Source organism: Pollicipes pollicipes, unplaced genomic scaffold (assembly GCF_011947565.3).
Source record: "Pollicipes pollicipes isolate AB1234 unplaced genomic scaffold, Ppol_2.1 Scaffold_4881;HRSCAF=5763_pilon_pilon_pilon, whole genome shotgun sequence".
Taxonomy (NCBI): Eukaryota; Metazoa; Arthropoda; class Thecostraca; order Pollicipedomorpha; family Pollicipedidae; genus Pollicipes; species Pollicipes pollicipes.
Genome location: NW_023596576.1, coordinates 58,059,385 through 58,083,356, shown reverse-complemented (window position 1 = coordinate 58,083,356; position 23,972 = coordinate 58,059,385). Strand labels below are relative to the sequence as shown.

At 57.0% G+C, this 23,972-nt stretch overlaps 1 protein-coding gene across 1 annotated transcript; it reads left to right on the top strand.

Moving 5' to 3' along the window:
• Window positions 1-1,894: 1,894 nt before the first annotated feature.
• LOC119100658 (vacuolar protein sorting-associated protein 4) lies at window positions 1,895-20,919 on the top strand. Its single transcript, XM_037223734.1, has 8 exons — window positions 1,895-1,906; window positions 2,095-2,194; window positions 4,759-4,839; window positions 5,656-5,809; window positions 6,991-7,263; window positions 8,238-8,431; window positions 12,790-12,866; window positions 20,794-20,919. The coding sequence occupies exons 1-8, from the start codon at window positions 1,895-1,897 to the stop codon at window positions 20,917-20,919; spliced, it is 1,017 nt and encodes a 338-aa protein (XP_037079629.1).
• The last annotated feature ends 3,053 nt before the right edge of the window (window positions 20,920-23,972 follow it).

Below are 23,972 nucleotides of genomic sequence, written 5' to 3'. Positions count from 1 at the left end.
GGGCAACTCCCCCCGCCCCCGCGAAGGTTTCTCCAGAACCCCTTCTGAATGGCGCGGCGTACCTGCACCAAACTTTGTATTGCCTGCGATAGCTATATGGATAGCCAATCTTTCGGTATACGGAATTAAATATGCCTCGTAAAGTCGATGACCTGAGGCAGGTCAATGTCAGGCAATGGTTAGTTTGCGAAGGGAACTCCCAGGGAATCGTTGAATCTGGTCCGTCAACGGAGTGCTTTGCAAAGTCGCTCATCTTTAAGACGTTTTCTTAGGATAATGACTGGTTTTGTTGACCTTAAGTCAGATAGGGAGGTCATATCGTGGTCAAAACAAATTCGCCTTATTACTGGGAAACTTCCATCGTGGGGTAGTTTTGGCATTCCTTTCAAAACCACGGAGACGTAAACATATGTCATTGTTGTGTTTATAAAGGTCATGGAAGGTCAATACCGGTCAGCCTAAAAGTGTACCGATCAACCTTTTGCTTCGATGATCATGCCGCTTAGTGCAGTTCTTTACGCTGATTTGAGATTCAACTATCGACACAAACTTGAATGTGTTTGTTCACCTTGACCCCCTGAAGGCCAAATAAGCTTACAGACACACGAATACCAGTGATACCTTGCGTTTAAGAGGTATCTATATGAAGGGTGACTGCATGAGGACGTCCGATGGCACTTCGGATACCAATCTGTTGCCAGGTCTTGTTTGACCCTTTGGCCTATATGACACAACCTAGTGACAACAATGTGTTCATCGACGCAATGGAAAAAGTGATTCATTTCGTCCAATGTGATCAAACGGCCTGTGATGCAGAAACTGTTTAAGCTGCTGGAGCTTCTCGCTGTCTGAATACAAGGGGAATGATGTATTTCACAACGTATTGCAACTTGAGATGTACAGAACGTTTTGATTTCTCCTCGCGTTCAGGTGATTTCGATGTTATTATTTATATGTTAAAATGATAAACCACCGGGGTATCATTTGCTGGGTGCACTATACCCGACTGCTGCGCTGAACTATGTTGGTATGTATAATTCCGTTGTTCAGCTTGCCTTGATTGTGTGCGAAATATTTGTTGAAAGCTGGCCTTGAGGAAACGTTTAATGTGAGTTAATGTTTGTTCAGTTTTTTTGCACATTTGTTTTCTTATGAGCCCTTGGCCATCATTCTGTTCATCATTACGTTGAAATGGGTTAAAAAAACTAGAGAGATTTTGCATGATGTATTATAGAACCTTTCCAGTGATGTTGAACCAAAGCTTAACAAAATATCTTAGAAATTACTTGTAGCGGGACATGCGTGCCGTTTGTATTGCCATTTGTCTGCTTCCAATTGCTTTGTCTTATTTTGTACGTGCTGAAATGGTCCCTCGTTTTCTTGAGCTGTCATTGGGCGGCACAAGCCAGGTCACTATTTACGGTCCGGTCGCAAGAAAATTTGCTTATTAGATCGCAGATACGGCGTGAGGCGGGGCTTTAACACATTCAGCATTCTAAGGGTGTGCATCTCACGGATCTACGTCCTGACGATGCGCACAGAAACGAAATTAACTTCGTTCATTCAGTTTTTATCTTGAAAACAGGCTGTGAGTGCCAACGATTTTGTATCTTGGTTTTACTTGAAGCTTAGTCAAGGGCAACTCCGTGTTGATTGCGCCGCCGAGCTCTGCAGCTTTTCGTCAGACACTTTCGGGACGCCGGGCTTTTATTTTGATTCAAAATCGTTTCGCTTTGGCCTGAATTCTGACCAGCGTAGTAGTTAGCGCGTGGAAGCAGTGGCAAGCAAGCTTGCTGCGTGTTGCTGGTGAGTTATTTCCATTTTTATTCAGATAACAGCGCACAAGATATCCCGCTTCTCATTGACGGTCAACTGTCTTGCAGTATTGGGCATGATGCGAAATCGAGTAAGCCCATCTTTACGAGATCAGCATGATCAGCATGTGCGCGGGCGCGCTGATCCGGTGCGGCGGCGCGAGCGCGCTGACCCGGCGCGGCGGCGCGAGCGTGCTGACCCGGTGCGGCGGCGCGAGCGCGCTGACCCAGGTGCGACGGCGCGAGCGTGCTGACCGGGTGCGGCCGGGCCTCGTTCCAGGACAGCCTGCAGTCGCTGCTCGACGAGAGCCACCATCAACGGGCCAAGATTGACCGAATCTGCAGGCGGCTCCCGCTCCAGAGGAAGCTATCCAAAAAAGGTGCGCTGGGTTGGCGCGTTTTTTGTTTTTGTTTTTTTTTTTTGCTCCTTTTACTCGGGTATGACGGTAGGTAAGTGCTCTCTCACCGGTCCATATAGAGATGAACAGGCTTCATATAATGCACAAGGTGCCTCGCTGTGTGGCAAAATGTAAATGTAAATGGACGAGCCGTCCATCAGGTCCTCAGCAGTGGATGTTTTCGTGTCACCGCCCTTAAAGTTGATTTTGCGAGAACGCCGTCCACCGCAAGTCAAGTCTGGAGGTTGTGCGTCGGTTGTGTTGTGCTCGGCTGTCGGAAGTGCCGGCGAGCGTCGCATTAAGCTCCGCTGTCAGAAGTACTAGCGAGCGTCGCATTAAATTTTACAACTGCGTCATGCATGCATTTTGCTCGTTGAACCGAGATGGAAGACCTTGAAACGCAACGCTTCCCAGAAACTATTTTTGGCATCCGAGATCGTCCTTACGTCAAAGCTATTGCAATGTATGAACACCCATTATCTGCACTGTTACTTGAGGATTTGGCCTGGTGCGATGTCCTACATTTTGTGGTATTAGTATTGGTTCGGCTGTGCTAAAAAGTAGTTGCAACTTCAATTTTTTATTTTCATTCGCCCTGCGCAAACCCAATCGCAAAATTCTCAACCGATCAAAGGACGAAAGCAAAGATGATGCCTATGTGAAATGTTACAAATATTAAAAGTTCGGCTCGATGAGTGCCAAACCTTTTCAAATCACGACATGCACACAAGAGGCGGCGCCGCAGATTTTGAGTGGGGGAGGAATTTCCAGAAAATGGGGCTTGGTCACAGGGGACTTCCCGGACAGTGTTGTATTTAATGCAGCGGGGGATCAACGAGGACACGTGATTCCCTATCGGTTTGTTACATTATCAGTATTCATGTAAACAAATAACAAGCAAAAATCCAGAGCAGGGGCCTTCTGATTAATCCCGATCTCGATCCAACACAGGACCTTTCTGAAATCAGGGCTTCCTGTGCCAGGAAAGGGCCTCCCGAGGCGTAGGGCGGCCGCTTGATCCCGAGCAGGATCCTTCCCATTCGCAAAAGGGCCCTCCAAATTTAGCGAAGGGCCTCGCTATTCCAAACAGGCCAGCCGGATCAGGAACTGTGGCTATCTGAAACTGTTGCCTGAAATGGTGCCAGAAAAGGGCCCTAAGGCTAGAAAATGAGTCTCTTAGTTGATAAGGGGCCTTAATTGACAAGAACACCAAGAAGTTCATGACCGGGGCATCCCAGTTCAGAACGATGGCCTCCTGGTTCAGAATGGAAGTCTCCTAGTTCAAAGCTGGGGGGGGGGGGGGACTGCTAGCTCATAACCGGGGCCTCCTAGCGCATAGCCAGGGCCTCTTAGCTCACAAAGGGGCCCCCCGAACCAGCAGCGGGCCATCGAGTGGAGGGTCCTGATCTAGAGCGTGGTGTGCCTAATTTACAAAGGTGGTCTCCCGGTAAGGCGGTAAAGGAACCCCGATGTAGGGCAACTGCTCCCTCTGCCCCCTCGCCTTCCCCTGCGCCGTCCCCGTTAGAGACGGTCCCGGCCGCTCACGAGCCTGCGGGCCTGCCAGTTGAGCGCCGCCGCCGCCGCCGCCGCCGCCGCCTCCGCCTCGGCCCGCGCCAGAGAGGCGGTGCTGAGCGCCTGCCCCTGTGTTACAGACTGTGCCGGCGGGCCGAGCGGACGTCAGCCACCGGCGCCCGCCGGTGAGTCGCCGCACGTGCGGCTCCGCTGCGTGTCCGCGCTCGTTAGGTTGGCCTCTGGCACTGTGTGCGGTATTTGGGCCCGCGGTGGTTAACATGCGGCGGTGGGTGTGCGTCTGTTTGCTTTTTGTGCGTGGAGCGGGTCTCTACAACGTTGTGTATTGGCTGGAGGGCAATTAGTGTCCAGGGAATGTTTGCATTCGGAAAGCAGTATATTCGCCCGGTTCTGTCGAGCATCTGAGGTCCGTTCTTCACAGACAAACGCGGTCACGAGGTGCTGTGACGTCAGTGGTGTGCTACCTGTGACGTCACATTCGTAATGTAGTTTGCTGTGATGTGTCAGATAGCTGCCGTGGGACGGTGTTTCCCATGTAAGAACTGGTCTCAGGTTATCACGATTGGACATGTTAATGCGACTGTGTTGGCGTACGCTTGTGCGTCTTCAACGTGCCTTTATAGTATCTATATCCCCTTATTATCCTTGGTGTTAGGCTTTTTATTTGATCGATGCTATTTATGATCCCAGATGTGTAGCATCTGCCTGAATCGACATTTGTGGTTGTGGTTGTGTGACAATCGACATTGGTGGTTCCAATGTCAATTGTCCAATGTGAATCTCCAATGTGGAATAGCCCCGCGGGGTGGGCACGTAACTCGCATTGAATTGAATCCTGAAATGTTGCTGAACAAAGAGTGGAGACATCGGCTGCGCACGAGTGTGCCTCGGCCGTTGCCGACGACAGCCAGTAGGCGTGCGTGTGCGTATGTGCGGTGCAGAGGCTGCGGTGCGGGACGGCGGCGGCGACCGCGTCTCGACGGCGGCGGGCTCGCGCTCCTCGCTGCGCTTCTCAGACGTGGCCGGCCTGGAGGAGGCCAAGGCGTCGCTAGCCGAGGCCGTCATCATGCCCGTCCAGTTCCCGCACCTCTTCACAGGTGGGCTCCGCTCGCCGGCCGGCCGCGCCGCCGGGCCGGTCGGCGGCCGCTGCGGTGCCGCGGCTGCCGCGGGCCGCCGCCGCCGCCGCGCCTTCCGCGCCCGGACGGTACCGCTTCGTCGAACCGGCTCTGCCACGTTGGTGCCCTGGTGTGCACGTCCAAGTTGGGCGCGAACTTCACCAGCGCGGCCGGCGAGTTCCGTCGGCGGTTTGGCGAACGCGCGTCCGAAGCCGGGTGCGGCGCGTCTGCGCCTCACCCCGCCGGCGGGCTGACGTGGCGCCGCCAGGGCCGGGCCGGGCCGGGCCGGCGCCACCCGGCCGCCCCACAACGACCGCCGCGGGGGCGGGCGCTGTGCCGTCCCGGCTTCGCACGCCGTTTGATGTATGACTGCCGCCGTGGCCCTTTTTGTGGCGCGCGGGTGGTTTGCGTTAAGACCGCGGTCGGCGACGACGTTGGAGTGGATGAGGCGTGAAGACCCTAGTGAACGAGCGAATGGTCTCGCTGCCCGTTGGAGGCTCGCTTCGGTTTGTCGGGGATGGCGGCTGACATCGGATTTTGTACCCTTGCAACTTACGGAGGCTGCTTTACGTGGTCGTTGTTGGATGCTAATTGGCTGGAATTCTATCCATGCAAGCTAACTTTGCCGGTTTTGCCTTCCAAAAACATCCCCACATAGCTGCATTTCCGCGCTCAGACTCGGCCACACCACGCGTCGGGACGGAGAGCCGTGCTGGTCACCAGCAGCTGTCTCTCGGTGAGCGTGACACGGTCTGGCGGCCGCGGTAGCCGACTGAGTCGCCGCATCGTGTCCGTCAGGCGGCCGCCGGCCCTGGACCCGCATCCTGCTGTACGGGCCGCCGGGCACGGGCAAGTCCCGGCTGGCGGCCGCCGTAGCTGGCGAGGCCGGCGCCACGCTCTTCCCTGTCTCGGCCGCCGACCTGCTCTCCTCCTACGTGGGCGAGACCGAGAAGTGCGTACGGCCGAATCCACGGCGCCGAGCTCGAACGTCCCGGTGACATGGTGTCGTCGCTGTTATGACTTCAACGCGCAACGAACTCGGCATGCTCGTAAGCGGGGATGCTGATCTGCAACAATGCTGCCAGTAATGCGCCCTTCCGCACCTAGCCGTTACAAATGTGGGCACGCGGTCGTGTATGATACTGGATGAGCCGCGGCCGGCAGCAGTCCCCGGAATCGGACCGTAGCGAGGCGCTCGCCGCCGGCAGGGCCGCCTGACCACCCCACTGTCGGCAGGGCCGCCTGACCACCCCACTGTCGGCAGGGCCGCCTGACCACCCCACTGTCGGCAGGGCCGCCTGACCACCCCACTGTCGGCAGGGCCACCTGACCACCCCGCCGCCGGCAGGGCCGCCTGACCACCCCACTGTCGGCAGGGCCGCCTGACCACCCCACTGTCGGCAGGGCCGCCTGACCACCCCGCCGCCAGCAGGGACGCCTGACCACCCCACTGTCGGCAGGGCCGCCTGACCACCCCCACTGTCGGCAGGGCCGCCTGACCACCCCGCCGCCAGCAGGGACGCCTGACCACCCCACTGTCGGCAGGGCCGCCTGACCACCCCACTGTCGGCAGGGCCGCCTGACCACCCCGCCGCCGGCAGGGCCGCCTGACCACCCCACTGTCGGCAGGGCCGTCTGACCACCCCACTGTCGGCAGGGCCGTCTGACCACCCCACTGTCGGCAGGGCCGTCTGACCACCCCACTGTCGGCAGGGCCGCCTGACCACCCCACTGTCGGCAGGGCCGCCTGACCACCCCACTGTCGGCAGGGCCGTCTGACCACCCCACTGTCGGCAGGGCCGCCTGACCACCCCACTGTCGGCAGGGCCGCCTGACCACCCCACTGTCGGCAGGGCCGTCTGACCACCCCGCCGCCGGCAGGGCCGCCTGACCACCCCACTGTCGGCAGGGCCGCCTGACCACCCCACTGTCGGCAGGGCCGCCTGACCACCCCACTGTCGGCAGGGCCGCCTGACCACCCCACTGTCGGCAGGGCCGTCTGACCACCCCACTGTCGGCAGGGCCGCCTGACTACCCCGCCGCCAGCAGGGACGCCTGACCACCCCACTGTCGGCAGGGCCGCCTGACCACCCCACTGTCGGCAGGGCCGTCTGACCACCCCACTGTCGGCAGGGCCATGTCGGAGCTGTTCGCCCAGGCGGGCCGGCTGCCGGGCCGTGCCGTGGTGTTCGTCGACGAACTGGACGGGCTGTGTCGCGTGCGCTCGGGCCGCGAGGAGGAGCACACGCGCCGGCTCAAGACGCACCTGCTGCAGCTGATGGACGGCCTGGTGGCCGGCCAGGCGGCGCGCACCTTCCTGCTGGCCGCCACCAACTGCCCCTGGGACCTGGACCCGGCCTTCCTGCGCCGCTTCCAGAGGCGCGTCCACGTGCCGCTGCCGGACAGGTGCGCGGCGGCCGGCGCCTCGCCTGGCGCGGAGATTTCTCCGTGGGTATTCAGCCCCCGCCTGGGCGCATTGGCAGCATCGGCATAAATATGAAAAAGATAGTCTGGGGCTGTCGATCTTGCGGAAAGAAGATCCCATTTCAGTTATTTATACTCGCGCTGAATTATGGCATTCACCGAACCCTGACGCCGCTCGGTCAATCTCGATAAGTGGTCGGCTTTCAAAAAGCTCGACTTACATCCCCTCGTCACTGCACTCTGGCACATGACACATGACGGACCGGTGGCGACGCCCCCGACCATCGGCCGACCGTGTCCCGCCTGACCCGGACGGGCGGGGTGGCGGGCCTGAGTCACGGCCAGCCCGGCCGGAGGGCGGCCCGGGTGTCGTCGGCCCGGCCCGCTCCCGACGGTGACGGCGGCGGCCGGCCGGTCAGGCGCCGCCGTCGCAGCAGCCGGCGCCGCCCCGACAGAGCCCGCTCGCACGACGCTCGGAACGATCCGCTTTCGGCAGTGTGTGGCTGCGTCTTAGCCTGCAGGGTACTGCTCGGTCTGTGTCGTGGAGAGGACCCTGCCCAGACACTGAGGGAGACGGTCTGGTCCATCACGGGGGGACCCCGGCTAAGCAGTGCCATACGTTGTTTGTTGGGCGCTGGCCGACACCGGCCGGGACAGCCGTTTTATCTGATCTGTGATGCACAGGTGCTGTTTGGCTGCTGTACGCAGAGCAGAGATACGCATGGCCTCTCACATGCCTCGCATGACAGTGTCCGGTCCATGCTGTGACCAACAAGCCGGCGGCTGATGTCTGCCTTGACCCGCCAGCGGCGTCTGACCCGTGCCGTGACCTGGATGACAGCTCCTCACCCGTGTTGTGCGCCGTAGGGTGCGTCTGCCCACCGCGACCTGCAGCGAGCCGCCCGCCATCTGCAGCGGCCCGCGGGGCGTGTGCTGACGCCGGCATGTGCCCGCAGCGCTGCCCAGAGACGGCTGATCGAGCTGCACCTGGCCGGCACGGCCACCAGCCTGACGGAGTCCGACTGGCGCGAGCTGCTGTCCGCCACCGACGGCCTCTCCGGCTCAGACCTGGCCGAGCTGACGCAGCACGCGCTCTATCAGCCCGTGCGCGAACTGGAGGCGGCGCACAGCTGGCGCCGTCTTGGCGACGGTGAGGCGACGGACGCCGCCGCGCCAGTGCCGCCGGCTCGCCGGCGTGTAGGCGCGACCGGTCCCGGTGCGCGCTCGGCGCCCGGCTGACCACGCCGGCGTGATTCCTCCCCGAGTCCGCACTGCTGGGCGGGGAGCAAGAGCGGGGGGGGGGGGGGGGGCGTCGCCCTAGGCCTCGCTCACGTTTCCCGTTTATCAGCGACGTCCGGCCGGAGATAACTGCGCCGGCTGTCGCGCTGGTCCGTTAGCTGCCGAGACAGGCGTCAGCTGCCGGTGGATGTGGTGCGCACCGCTCCACGCCGAGGTCCCCCCGCCGCCGTCCGGTCGGCGGTCTCGCGCCGCGCACGTGCGTGGGTGTGGGCCGGAGGAGGGGAGGGGCCGGCCGCGCCGCCGCTCGTCGCCGCCGGCCCTGTTGCGTCGGCACGTCTTCGAGTGGTCGCCGCCGTAACACAGCCAGCCACTCCGTCTGGATTAGCCCGTACGTCGCCGTCTCATTTGGCCGGACTGGCCGCAATTTACGGGGCGTGAAATGCAGGGACGTGACCGGCCGGGCCGGCGCCGGCTGACCCGGCTCGGGGCCGAGTGACGCCCGGCGGGCGGGCGCGAGCCGCCGCCAGGCCGCTTTAATGACCGGAGCTCGTGCTTCGCGCCGCGGCCCGGCGGCGTGTCGCCCACCCGCGCCGACTCGCCGCCGGCCGCGTGCGGATGGGGGATGCTGAGAGCGCTGGAGTCGAGGCCCCGCAGGTCTGCTGAGCCGGGGCGGGTGCCTGGTGGTCACAGGCTGTACGCGCATCCCCCGCTTCTCTAACTGGCGGGCTTTCTCCGTGGTAAAAGTGGTGCTGACGGTGATAGATGCGGAGAAGCCGGCAGCCCTCCCGCCGAGGTGGCTTTTACAGCTCAACACTGAAACACGGAGTCGATTAACTGGAGATGGGTGACCTAATGCGGGGATCCTTCTGTTGGCGGTGGCCCGTCGCGCCACTGCGGTGGCCGCCGCTGCGGCAGCACCCACCGAGAAATGTCCCGCCTCCACACCTTCATCTGCACTAACGGCCGCCTGCAGCGCTGTCAAGCCGCCATTTAGCGTTCACAAGTTAGCCCGGCAAAAAGCATGGGCAAGAAAGCACACCATGCCCGGGCGCGTCGAGCCAGTCAACACTCGAGACCGACAGCCGCGCTGTAATCTGCGGCCGGCCAGCTGCGCCCTCTGACGCCGTGCGCGGAGCCGGGCCTCCTCTCGCGGCGGCGGCGGCCGGTGCTCGCGGGCCGCTCATCGATCCGGTGTTTCGTCAGGCGGTTGCCCCGGGGCGGTGGTGTGCGGCGCAGCCCGCTGGTGGGGCATGCCCTGCGGCGAGATGGCCGCCAACAAAAGGTGATGCAAGCGAGCTGGCTCTCAGCTGCTCGATTCCAGTCGTTTGTGAAGTCGTTAGGATGCGGGGCGGCCATGAGCCGGGGTGGATGTGTCCCAATTTATATGGCTTTCATGTCACACTTTATGGCCTTACTTGGCGTGCTGTTCATGTTGGCCTGGTGGTTTTCGGAGTCGGTTCTTCAAAGGAGCAGAGCTTGGGCTTTCCCCGTAAAAACCGAGTTTGAGCCTGAAATATGGACAACATAGCGGCAGAGATCCAGCAGCATCAGCGTTGTTACTGAAAGTGTTTCCAGTTTCCAGAAGGAATCTAAAGTTTTGTGTCCTGATGCGTCTGTTGTTTTTTTCCTCGGAATTTTCCCTTTCTCTGGAGCAGTGAACTCCCTTGAATTCATACCCCCAGGTGCCTCAAGATTAGGGTCAGGTGGTCAGGTCAGGTGGAACAGAACTGCTCACCCGTGTCAAAGGACCCGATGCTCTGCAAGCTGTTATGTTGTGCGCTCAACATGGGGCCATCCGGCGGCATTCACCACCCACGACCGCTTGGGAGGGGGACAGTTTCCAGAGGGGAGAGGGACAGTTTCCCTCTATCTGACCTGGTATGCGGTGCCCAATTGTGGGATCGGAAGGAATAAAACGACAATTGACAGTTTCGTTTAGTCTTGCCAAGAACGTGCTGAGTTGGCCATTGTCACATGGCTGATGCAGTCAAAGGCCAGCATCACCCCAATCACGAATATCATCACGGAATCTCGAGCATCACGAAAATCCCTGAACGACTCCTTTGCCCCTTTATCAGCCGCAATGTTATTTGTAATGTAAGGGGCCGGCACAGAGAGAAAGAGCGTGTGCTTGAGCTCTGAAGAATCATGCATGCATTGAAGCTAATCAAACCATGCCAAGCAAACACCAGTTTAACTTTAGCATAAAACCCGGCCTTTACCCTTATCCAATGACATTGGAAATGCCAAGTCACCTAAGCAAGCATTTTCCGCTCTTGCGGCATGACAGCATATGTGTATATATATATATATATATATATATATATATATATATATATATATGTGTGTGTGTGTGTATGTGTGTGTGTGTGTGTGTATATATATACATGCTTGTTTTAATAAAAACGATCGCTAAATCTGCATAAGCAAGCTTTTTGATGCATCGTTCGAGGTTTTGCGTTCTCGACATAGCAGCATTTGTTAACATAAAGGATTATTCGTGCGCATTCACTCACATGGTCGTCGATGTCTTTACATTCTGACGTTTTGAGACCTTATCTCATCGCCGGATTTATACACCACCCAATAACTGAAGAATTGTGCAGGAGTATGTTTGTTTAGGGCCGAAGAGAAGTCATCGATAAAGATGTTTTATCAAACTTGACCCGGCAAGCCCGACAAGTTTAAATGCACCAATGTAGTGTATCAACAGAAATGCAATCTCGAAGGCTGCAAACTTTGCTTCATACACTACATTACTGTAACCAGGGCACTCTCGCAATGTCTGACGATACACGTACGCGACGGGGCACCTCTGGACCACATGCGATGCGAACACGGCAGGACATTAACACAGCAGCTGATGAACAACACTCACATTCAGGCATGCAATGGCAAAAGACGCCTTCAAATTTGAGAGAGCGCATTCATCAACGAATTTTCCCCAGCTCTGAACAAGCAGACACATTATTGCATGGCTCTTGAGTTATAAGGTGGTAAGCGGTAGCTACGGTACGCCTGATTGTGACTGTGTTTCTATATGTGTGTAGCGTTTTCGTTATGCATGCATCTTATACGCGTTCAAATAAAGATAGGAAATTGGTCTCCTCCGTACTAAAAGCCATTCTCAAGATAGTGCTACACACTTTTCGTCCCTATAAACCCAAACCTTGTTACCAGTTCCATTTACAGTTCTCCGGCGATGAGATAAGGTCTCGTAACATTAGAATGTACGGATATCGGCGAATGTAAGAGTGATGTACGTACAATCTTTTCTCTTAACGATATAGCGAAGTCAAAAGCCCGGTACTTCGAGCGATGTGTCAAGACGTTTGCTAACATGATATCAGTGGTTGTTTTTAGTGAAACATACATAAAGGAAAATATTCTGCTAAGGTACATTAATGCATACATATATATATATATATATATATATATATATATATATACATATATATATATTATGTATCTTTCTTTGAACTTTATATTATGTATCTTTCTTCCTATCTTTATTTGAACGCGTATAAGATGCATGCATAACGAAAACGCTACACACATATAGAAACACAGTCACAATCAGGCGTACCGTAGCTACGCCTGATATATATATATATATATATATATATATATATATATATATATATATACGTATATATGTACGTCTGTGCGTGGGCGTGCGTGCGCGCGCGCGCGCGCGTGCGTGCGTGCGTGCGTGCGTGCGTGCGTGCGTGCGTGCGTGCGTGTGTGTGTGTGCATGTGTGTGTGTGTGTGTGTGTGTGTGTGTGTGTGTGTGTGTGTGTGTGTGTGTGTGTGTGTGTGTGTGTGCATGTGTGCGTGGGGAGATGCTTAGGCAGAAACATAACCATAACAAGTTATGTGACTAGTCGACTACGCTTCGATCCGAAGTCCCACTCAAAAGTATTAAAACTGTCGTCGAGTCTTCTTTTGTCAATTTCAATAGACTTGGTAGATCCGGTGGTCGCCTTCAGGGGAGAGCCGAGGCAAGACCGTGCTTGCCATCTGGCTGCGGATTGCATTCTGCGGCTTGCGAGTCGTGTGGCATCTCGACAATTGTGTTCTGGAGATGACCGTATTGCGAAACAACGCTTCTGTACTACTTCAGACGATAATTGCTTTCCGAAGAATTTTGCGGCAACATCCCTTCCGTGCCATCAACCCAGTCACAAAATACAGACTCTTCCAAGGTCGCGCAAAGGTGACGACGTTCCGACAGGATGAGATTCACGTAACCAAGCTGCACTGTTGCAGAGGGCCGGTTCATGGCGTGCGAGTCGTCCCACCCGGACGCCTTCGCCTGCTCTGTGGCCGACATCCCCTTCCACGCGGTACGTACCGAGTCCCGGCCCGAGCACCGCCTGCCCTCCGGCGGGGGCACCCACTTCTGCAGGACGATACACCGGCGGCCAGACGTCTGTCAGCGGTCCCAGCCGCCGCAGCTTGCTAGTCGGATTTGTTTTGTGCTGTTACTAGATGCTTTGTGAATATGGCGTGGCGTAAAGTAGTATGGTAATTGCTGATGCGAGTTAGCTGGCGGTGTTATTCGCCAGGCCACGTGCTGAGCGTGGCGACGCCGCAAAGACAGCGAACGTCTGCCGTTTGGTAGACAGGATGCAGTTGGCGGCATAGCGTATCTAAGATAAGTGAAAAAGAACATGGGAAAGCTTGTGCGTTTTCAAGATCACTGGGGGCTGCAAACGTCTTGACTTCTCTGAGAATACGCGAATATGTGGCGAGGAATTTTGCAAACTCACCAGCCTTGTGGTGTGCAAGCCGAATAAAAAGTTGCGAAAATCTGTAAGCTTGGAAAACTACTGGCATAATGGTGGGGTGGATTATAGCGAGATTGTATTGTGACCTAGCGTGCTATTGCAATCGCTCATGGGCCGTTTTGTTTCTGTGATCAGACCGTATATCACTACCCGGCACCGAATGAGAAGATCGCGTTTGGCGTAATCACAGGGTGCCTGCTTGACACGTGTATGTACCTGCGGGGTACGTACTGTATGTACGCGTATGTACCCCGAACCTGCGGGCCCTGCAGTGACGGAATCCGAACACATGATCCTGGAGTCGGCTTTCTATCCGCGCGCATGGCTGGTTCGCGCCCAGGCGGGACGCGGCTCAGACTCGCACGGATCCCAGCGCGAGCTCAGCGAAGGTGACTCGAATGCGTACACTCGGCGCCCCAGCAGTAAACCTGAGGACTCTCATGACACGGCGTGCACCCCACATATGATGACGGCGGTGGAGCGTGCCCATCTCGTAGGTCATGGTGTGTCACTTCGTCATGACAAGATGTGTGGTAACTGCTTTCTGCATTGGTGTTAGTTGTTACCTACTCGAGTCATCTGCCCGAGTGCCGCCTATCGCGAACGAGCTTTGACAGTCTAGATTGCATTATACCACATTTCAGCCTGCATTGACGAGTGCTTCAACGTGGACTAATGGCAACGATCGCCGTGGTGTTGTGGTTGTGTTTCACGCTCTGTGGATTGTGCGTTCCCCGCCCTAGTCCTCCACCCGACTCGGCCCGCCCCGCCGAGCCGGCACCACAGAAATGGAGATAAGCTGCCAGCGACATCAAACAAACCATTAGGTGTCGGATTAAGCTGGCAGGAGGGCATCTCACATGTGGGACCGCACCCAAATGGAAGACACGTGAGCCATGACCCCCGGGGCCGTGCGCGTCTCCGCTTGGGGTGAGAGCGGGGCTGGTCAGGGCCCTAGCGGTCATGTGGACGCTCCTAGCTGGTCCCGCTGTGATGACGGGCCCTGGAGTAACGGTCACACATGGCGGTGGTCACACACGACTCCGGTACCCCCTAGGCGCCCGCGGTTTGCAGTTCGGCGACGTGACTTAGCGCCAGAATGTGCACCGTCGTGACAGCTGGCTACCGTGTCGTAAAGGTAGCTGGCATCAGCACCCGCCTTGTGGTTCATACCAGGCTCCGTGTGGCCCCCCACGAACGCCGGTGACGACACTCATCGACGATCGTGGTCCGACTGAAACAGTTCTAACATCGCGAGACGAATACGACACACGCCTAATGATTTGTTGCCGTCGCAGTACGACACGAAGTCAAATAAGGGCATTTTTGAGCCGGGGAGCGGACACAGCTCCTCAGATTGTTGTCACTAAGTGCGCGTTTAAGGTCCCCACTCCTCAGCTTCTGAGCTCCCCGCTCGTTTAAGGTCCCCATGGTATCCCTCGGCTCTCGCGCCATGCATTTTGTCGACGCTCCACCACTGTTTCCGGTGTTGTAAGTAAACAGTAAGTGCGTACAAGGTCCATGTGAAGTTCAGATACCAAGCTGGGGCCTAGCTGATGTTCTGGATCTTTGTCTGAAATGGAGCGTTGGCACAACACGGTAGCTGCTGCTGTTTTTTTGGATGGGCCAAGAACCAATTGCAGGATATGCAAAGCCTTCAGACTTTCATTACGCTCAGTAACCGTCATTTAGAGACCCGTGGTCGGGCCGTTCGGTACATAATCCTTCCCAGTGAAAGATAGATAAACTGGGAATGCTTTGACTCAGTCTGCTTTTTTTATTAAGATGCTTCGACGCAGTTTGCTTTGTTTAAATCTTTGCCGTATATCCAACAACGTCGGAGTCTCGAAAGTATTCATATGCCTGTAAAGTGTCAAAAGTTCACATAGGGCCACCGCACTTTCAGAGCGCGTAAAATCTCGTCAGTGATTGATGAATTACACCTATAAAGCATGCGGCAGCAAGATAAAACATGGCCGCGGGCTTAAGCTCACTGGTTTTGATTTGACTGGCAAGGGTAACACTGAAAGTGAAAGCGCAATGCCGAGAGCGCGCACTTCGCGAGCCGTGGTCCGGTCATGCAACGTCCTGCCGTGGCAGCCAGCTCGGCGGCGGCTCAGAGGCGGCGGTCACCCCGGCCACAGAACCCGGGCGTGGCCGCCCCGGGCCGCGGCTCGCTCAGGTCGACGGCGCGCCGCTGGGGGTGACTGGTTCACCGCCGCGCAGGCCGTGCGCGACCACCTTCGCCAGGCCGTGCCCAAGCACCCAGCTCGCGCGGGCGAGTGGCGGTGGCTGTATACCTTTGCCGTTGATTGGCTCACGTGTTTCAGGATTCGGTGCGTTCAGTTGCATACCATTGTGACGTGTGTTGTCGGTTTTCTGGACACTGCTGGGAGCTAATGATGTCCGACTCGCGGTGGTTCTAGTTTTGGTACCAATTTTGTATGAGGTCTCTCTGTCATGACAGGTTTTAGCTTTGATATTGTTTTCTTTCGGCATGGCTCTCGCGTAACAGCGTATAGCTATGTTCAAACGTTATAATACGATGTCTGTCCGATAACACCTTCCGGTTTTGCCAGGCAATATATCCCACGGCGTCATTACGCGGCACCAGTGAAGCTGTGCCCCGATAATCGGAAGGTTTAAATTGAGGCAAAGCATTTTGGTCCATGTGGTTTGCATTGGAGCCGTTTCGGCCATTGATTGTCATTCCAGGGCTATGGCATTAAAAAGTCCGGCGAGCGGCGCGGCAGTGCCGTGTCAGCCGTCGGAGGCCTCCACTAGGGATCCGTCTCTCACACGGACCCGTCTGAGATTTGTGCAGGCTCTCCGGCGAGGAGGCCACCAGAGCGGCAGTGATGTCGGCTTGTGACTGACGGCCGCAGCCTGACGCGGCGTGACGGGATGTCGCGGGGATTTAGGATGAAGCGATGAAAGAGGAAAGCACAGCGGCTGCTTTTGCCTCCGATCCTGTTGAAAAGAGTGTTTATATGCGTACATACCCGCTAGGTTCTGTGCCACTTCACATTCCCCTATTCCTGTACTGTTTTGAGTGTGTCGCGTACTCCAGGTCAGGTGGGTTCCTCATTCACAGCCCCAGTGTCGCATGCGCTGACAGTTGCCTAATGTAACTCCTGGCAGCTTCAGGCACAGCCGGTTTCAGAACTATGAATTGCGTCACCGTCTACGCGAAAAGTGGTATGAGAACCACCATACCAGAACCCGGGACATCTTCAGAAGACGAGCCTCAGATTTGTGCCCATGCAGAGTTTGCTCGGTGGGCGAGACCCGCTTGTTGACGCGTCTTGCTATTGCGACACGTCACCTGATCGTGAGTTGCTAACACATGGAGTGACTGGTCGGGGACGGACGCAGCTCGCGTCCGCGTACGAATGTGACACCAACAGAGTGTCATGTCCTTTGTGTCACGCGTCAGCCCACCGTCCATAAGAAGCGGCTGCGGACCTCGCTCCACCCTGGTGCTACCTCAGGCGCTCGATATGGCACGCATTGTCACGATGTGGCGCCAAACAGGTGGCACTGAGCGGCGTGTAGCGCTGCACTGCCGTATGTGCTGTGCTGTGCAGTGTGCTGGTGTGGTGTGTGGTGGTGGGCGGCCTCGCATAATTTCACAACATAAGACATTCAGCGGATGCGCTGTTTATGTTAACGCATGCCAGTTCTTGCAGAGCTGAATTGCAATGATAGGAAAATGGTCGGAAATTGCCCATAGTCATGTTGCTGTTCCTATGGTTGCCACAGCGATCGTTTAAGCCAGCCAAATGGATTCAGAAGTTCCTGCTGTCCCAGAACCCGTCAAAACGGGGTCGGTGGCGACGCGACAGTAATCTGATGTCGATTTAGCCAGATTAGGAGGAGCAGACACAACTAGTAGTTGCGTTAAGTTAGCAAATGTCACAATAAAGTAGCATGCCGTGACTTATGCGTCCGTGGGTCAGACCTTTGAGGACGTACTTTGGCGCGTCGTCGAAAACTGAGGTCATTGCACACTGGTTCGGCTGAATAATTCACTGGGTCGCTGACGGAATCACACCGCCATATGACACCACCGATTCAGCCTCTTATGACGCGACGAGGCCACACCTAATGTCCCCAGCTTTTTTAACGCCACTTCCTGAAAGGCAGTAAGCTGTTTGCTAATTTTCCCTCGCCTCCGGACGCCCGGCTAGTCTGAAGCCATCGCCGGAAAGCGGCGGCACTTTACTCAGAGGTCCGGCTGGGTTACATGCGTGGGGCGGATGCCAGTGAACTTCAGCGCCCACTTCAGCCAATACCATTAGCTAGTTGCCCCATCGTGTGAGACATGCGTAGTGTTACACGGTTGTGGATCCCGCGCATGACTAATGCACATTAGCATGTTGGACCAACAGCGTTATGCCCGCAATGCATACCAATCCTGGCGTGATTTGAACGCCTGTGCGTACACATGTGCTCAGTCTTCGCGTACACATGCGCTCAGTCTGCGCATACACATGCATTCAGCCTGTGCGTACGCATGCACTTAACCTGTGCGTACATGTGCGCTCAGTCTGCGCGTACACATGCGCTCAGTCTGCTTGTACACGTGCACTCAGCCTGTGCGTACACATACACTCAGCCTTTGCGTACACATGCACTTAGCCTGCGCGTACACGTGCGCTCAGCGCATGCTTCATACGCGACCGTTGGCGGATCGCTTGCTGGACTGATGCCCGTCTTGCCGAACGAGTACTCGGCGTCCGTCACAAATGACGGCAGATGACAGGCGTGCACTGGAACTAAATCTCACCGGGGGGGGGGGGGGGGGGGCGCATTCCGTAGGTGCGTAGCGGCGGGGAGAATTGGGCGTTGACGCACCGCATCCAGCCAGATTGAACGTGACGTGAGTGAGCGAGTTGGTGCCAACGCCTGCATTTGTGGAGTCATGGCCCAAGGGATGGAGCCTGCTTTCAGACCTCAGAAACGTTAAAGCCTTCGTGCATCCTCGTATCAATGCACGATAAAAAACACGGTCATCGTGCCGCAGACGGCGGGAGGATTTCAGGGACAAGGAGTCGGAGTTCAGCAAACTATCAGCCAGTGTGCCCGGCCATCACTGCACGGCAGCGCTCGCCCCCCCCCCCCCCCTTCCCTTTCCCAGCGGAGCCCAAGACCGTGCGCAGACGGTGCTGCCGCGTCGGCGCCGACACCTCTGGGAACGCGTCCCGCTTCATTATGCATTCGCTCTGTGCCGGGCATGATCCGTGTAAGTTATCGTATCCCAGCCGCGGCTGCCGCTGTGCGCAGAGCCATGCCATCGCAGCCAGTGTATCGATTTGCGCGAGGATTTGCCGGAGCACCACGAGACTGTGTATGCTGCGCTGCATCCTATAGCTGTCGAGAGTCATCGTGGGAAGGTGCTGTGACATGATGCGGAGCCCATTTGTTCGGTTCGTGAAGCAAGTGGGGTGCTCAGGTGAGCTTGTGAAGACCTGAGAGCGAAGCTTTGGTCCGTTGGCATGCTGTCCGTGACGTAAGAGTCACGCATTTTGAGCTTCGCGTTTCCGGTGCAGTTGTTGAGTAACGCGACCGGGAAGGTTGTAAATCTGCTCCGCGCGCCACCCGCTACTCGTCGCGATTGGCCGCTCGGGCGGAGATTGCTGGAGATTGCGGGCTCGCGTCTCCCGCGATCAGAGTCGCGCTTTGCTCTGAAGCTTGGATCTCAACTCTCAACTAAACTCAACTCAGTTGAACTCACTGTACGTCGGGGTATCACAGTTCAAAAAAATGGCCCTGCGTTCCGGTTATGGGCGTGACCCTCACGCCTTGAGTCGTAGTCGGCTACCCAGAGTGCCGAGACCACTCCCGTATGTCGAGTCCTGAGATCAAGGACTGAAGTCCAAGTCCAGCCCGAATCCATTCAGTTCCGTGCGTTCGGTTTCGCGTCTGAGCCCGAGCCCAGGAAGATTTGGCAGAGTTCAAGTCTCAGGGCTGTCTGCTTGATTTCTCACTTCTTTACATGGTCGGAGGGGGTCAGTAAGTTAGCTGACTTTCCCGACGTCTTGCTGTGGCTAGGGCTAGAGCTGGGGGGCCTAAGGCCTTTAACAAGTCAAAGTGCCTGGTACCAGCAAGACACAATCTGACGCAGAGTAGTTCAACCCAACCAAAATAATGCGACATGTCATTGCCTCACATCTCATCAAACTCAGCTCAGTTCGTAACATGGTGCATAACTTAGAAAATCATATGAAACGCTTCCACCTCGCCGAACTGTGCGTTCTGTGACTGAAGGTCTGGAGCTTTCAACATGATGTGTAGATCGTCATTGCATTGTGGGCTCGGAATTCTTGCATCCGGGTCTTGCATAAATGAAGGTTTGAATGAGTCCGCAGCCGAACGAATCCACTGGCGTGCTTTCTTTTTAGCGTTGCCGGTCGGCGTCCTACCGACGTTAATTTGACAACAGACCTCGCAGGGTCCCCTGCTGTCTCGAAAACTACGCTTGGGCCAAGCGGAAGGCGGCGTCGAATAGCTTGCTTACACTTGCAGCAGGTCGACGCGTTTCGTAGAAGTATAGGTGAGCTTTTTCGGTTGTCAGGTCAGTGGCGTGAAATAAATAAAAGTAAGCCACTTTCCAAGCTCTAGAACCGGGCGACTTGTGACAGCGGGGGAGGGTATCACTGTTAAACTTGTGGTACGCTCTGACCTAAGACATGATACGCTGGGCCATAGGAGTTAATGACTTTCGTGCATTGCTTCATCCCACGCCGTAGCCTATTTTGAACCCAGCCAATTCAACAGAATGACAGATTATCGGATTACACCATCACGTGGTGTGTGGGTTTTTTATAACGCGTAATCCACGCAAATGTATGTTGGCGGCATCTGGACGCCCAGCGCAGCGGACGGCTGGACAGAGATGTCAGCAGTGATCGCCTGGAGAAGGGGGCACCGGTGGCTTCACGAATGTCAGTGTTAAGACCTCGACTACTAGCCTTTTCAGCTCTTCTACGTATAGCGTTCTTTGAGGTTATTCCTGTAAGACCTCGGGTGGGGGAGAGGTGGAGGTCCGATTCCCACGTCCGCCTACGGTTAATCAATGCCGGGTCCGTGTCCGTCAGTGTCAAGCGTGGGTCCGAGTCCGATTCATTTATGAACCAGGTCGATTCATTCCATTTCAGATCCCAAAATGAAATTAGCCCGAACTCGATTCCAAGTCTGGCTATGTTCAAACCACGCCTACATTCTTGTCGGGTCTTGTCCGGAGGAAGTGTTATCATTTATCCGAAAATTGCAGCAACTGGTTGGTGGACATTGGGGACTCGCAATGGTTTAGCTCTGTGTAGCGTACGCTGGCGCAGTGCACATGACAAAAAAGTGTGTCTATGCCCCTGTCCAGGGGACAGGTACGGCGCGGTCGGACGCCGGTATTTCTGCCGGTGTCCGCGCCTGGGAAGGCGCCTGACGCTCGCGCCTGACGCTCCCACCGCCGCGTCTGTTGCAGGTGGTGGCGCGCGACCTGCGGCTGTCCGACTTCCAGGAGGCGCTGCGCTCCACGGGCCCGTCTGTCAGCGCCGACATGCTGCGCCGCTACCACGATTTCCGCCTGGGCCGCGGCTCGGCCTGCTAGGCGGCGCCGGGCGTCAGCCGCTGGTGGTGCAGGGCCAGGCCGCCGGGAGGGCGGCTGGCAGGGCCGGCCTAGCCTGGCCTGGTTGCGTGGGCCGGTGACTGCTGACCGAGGGCGGCTCGCGGGGAGGAGACGCTCAGAAGCGCCGGACAATGGTCTTCCGCGCTGCGTTGCGTTCGTTGGAGTGCAGATTCACCTGAAGTGGGTGATGGTCGTTTTTCGTTGAGTTTGTGGGAGCGCGCACCAGTGTTGTCTTGGGGCGGTCAATTACGCCGTGCAGTGGTGTATAGTATACCAACCAGGTTAAGCAATTTATCCGTCCCCCAATCAAGGTACAGAAAGCTGTGCTTTATGGGCGTCTCACACTTTCGTGATTAGTGTATGCACAATTGTGGCTTACGCTCGGTTCGCCGGAATACCAGCGTACGTTGGTTGAGTCCCTGAAGACGGCTCAGCGGCTGAAGTCACTGCGGTCTCGGTAAAATTGGTTCAGAACAGAACGGGATCCTCCAGACTAACCGTGCCGCAACCCTTTGCCGTTACATTTAGTTTTAGGCGTTACCTCGCTTTCAGTCGGTCCATTCTGCAAGCGAGCCAGGTGAAGCACTAGGTCCCGATGCATTTCGTTGGTTACGGGGACCCAAAAAGAGGACTCTAAATCTTATCACTAAAACGGACGTTAACGTAATGGTGGGGTATCTTGCGTCCGTAAAGGAAACGTTAATGTCTGCTTCGCGGTTGGTCTTCGAACTTTTTGCCCGTCGCTGATGGAGACGGCAGTTAACGTTCGACTATGAAGCGCGTCGTTCTGCAAGAAGCGAAGCCACCTCGCTAATGAACATCCTCTTCGTTCTCGGTAGAGGCACGGCAGAGCCGCTTTTTCCGTTTCCTGGTAGCCTTTGTCGACACATTTTCTACGACAGCTGGTGCTGTCCCTTTCGTAGTTCACGCTGTATAACAGGCTGCCGCGTTCAGTTATGCGGAACAGTAAATTCGAAATACCTCACGACTGCTGCCACCTCCAATAAATGTATCTCCAGAAGGCCGCGGACCCGCTGTCAGATGCGCACAGCACAGGGCCCCACCGGTACATGGCGGTCTTCCTATGAGGAGCGCTCGACACCGCCGACAGTCAGATGAGGGACATTCTACACCGGCGGCAGTCAGATGAGGGACATTGCACGTCGCCAACGGTCAGATGAAGGTCATTCTACACCGGCGGCAGTCAGATGAGCATTCCATACCGTCGACAGTCAGGTGAGGGGCATTGTACACTGTCGATAGTCAGATGAGCATTCTACACCGCCGACAGTCGGATGAGGATCGTCCTACACCGCCGACAGTCAGATGAGGAGCATTCTACGCCGCCGACAGTCAGATGAGGAGCATCCTACACCGCCGACGGTCAGATGAGTGACATTTGACATCGCTGGCAGTCAAATGAAGGGCATCTGACACCGCCGGTAGTTAGATGAGGGGCATTCTACACCGCCGACGGTAGGATGGGGGACATTCTACACCACCGACAGTTAAAGAGGGTCATCCTACGCCACCGACAGTCAGATGGGGAGTGTTCAACACCGCTAGCCGTCAGATGAGGGGCATTCTACACCGCCAGCAGCCAGATGAGGGGCGTTCTATACGGCCGACAGTCAGATGGGAGGGCATTATACACCGCCGACAATCACATGAGCATTCGACGCCGGCAGTCTGATGAGGGGTATCCTACACCGCCCACAAATGGGAGGTATCCTACACCACCGGCAGCCAGATGAGCATTCAACACCACCGGCCGCCGGATGAGAAGCGTCTGACGCCGCCGGATGAGGTGCCTCTGACGCGCCGGATGAGGAGCCTCTGACACGGCCGGATGGGGAGCCTCTGACACGGCCGGATGAGGAGCCTCTGACACCGCCAATTGAGGAGCTTCTGACACCACCGGAGGAGGAGCCTCTGACACCGTCGGATGAGGAGCCTCTGACACCGCCCGATGAGGTGCTTCTGACACGCCGGATGGGGAGCCTCTGACACCGCCGGATGGGGAGCCTCTGACACCGCCGAATGAGAAGCTTCTGACACCACCGGATGAGGAGCCTCTGACACCGCCGAATGAGGAACCTCTGACACCGCCGGCCGTCGAACCGGGGAGGAGTGCACAGCACCGCCGCCAGTCAGGCTGGGCGGTCTGCTGGGAACAGCCTGCCGTTGGGCTGAGGCCGCGTGTGCTGTGGCCGGCAGTCCCGGGCAGCGTGATTACTGCACAGCTCACGCGGCGCTTCAGCTGCACGGCCGCTACCGACGCATTCGTCTTGCGTTCGGTTAGACCACTGGTTCGTTTGTCTTTTCCAGCGCACCAACTATTGATTTACGGCACTGCTGCTGGGCCGTGCTATTGAGTGCTGCATTCCACGCTATGTTCTGTGATGGATGTGGGATGCCCCGAAGTGATGCAGTAAAACGGAGAACGACGATGACACCAGCGGGGACTAGTCATTCCCTGCCGTGTGCTGGCGGCTCTGGATGTCGCGCGTCCAAAGCCGCCGTCCACGGCACCGTCGGCGGCGTCCGCCCTGATCGCGTCCGCATTCCACCGGCCGTGCACACCGCTGTGGTGGGGGGGGGGGGGGGGGGGGGACGGCGAGGCGCCCAGACACGGCGGATGAGCCGACGCTTCCCCGAGTGGACTGCACCACGCGGAGCGGACCCGGCCGCGTTACACCGCCGCCGTCCCGATACCACGCAGCGCCAATACGCAGTCGCCTGCTCTACGGAGGGCTCGCACGTTTGTCGGCACAGCTGACGCGAGCGTTCGGTGTCGGCTGCCGCCCGTGCGGTGGCGCCCGCCGCCGGGCCGGGACGTGGACGAGCCGCTGGTGCCGCCGGGCCGAGGGCGGCGGCTGGGGCGCCTGCGAACTGCTGGTACCGCCAGGCTGAGGGCGGCGGGCTGGGGCGCCCGCGAGCCGCTGGTATCGCCAGGCTGAGGGCGGCGGGCTGGGGCGCCTGCGAGCCGCTGGTACCACCAGGCTGTGGGCGGCGGGCTGGGGCGCCTGCGAGCC

Coding starts and splice junctions, on each gene's coding strand:
- LOC119100658 (XM_037223734.1), top strand. Junction 8,432..12,789: donor CTGGCGCCGTCTTGGCGACG/GTGAGGCGACGG, acceptor GCACTGTTGCAG/AGGGCCGGTTCATGGCGTGC. Junction 12,867..20,793: donor CCGACATCCCCTTCCACGCG/GTACGTACCGAG, acceptor CGTCTGTTGCAG/GTGGTGGCGCGCGACCTGCG.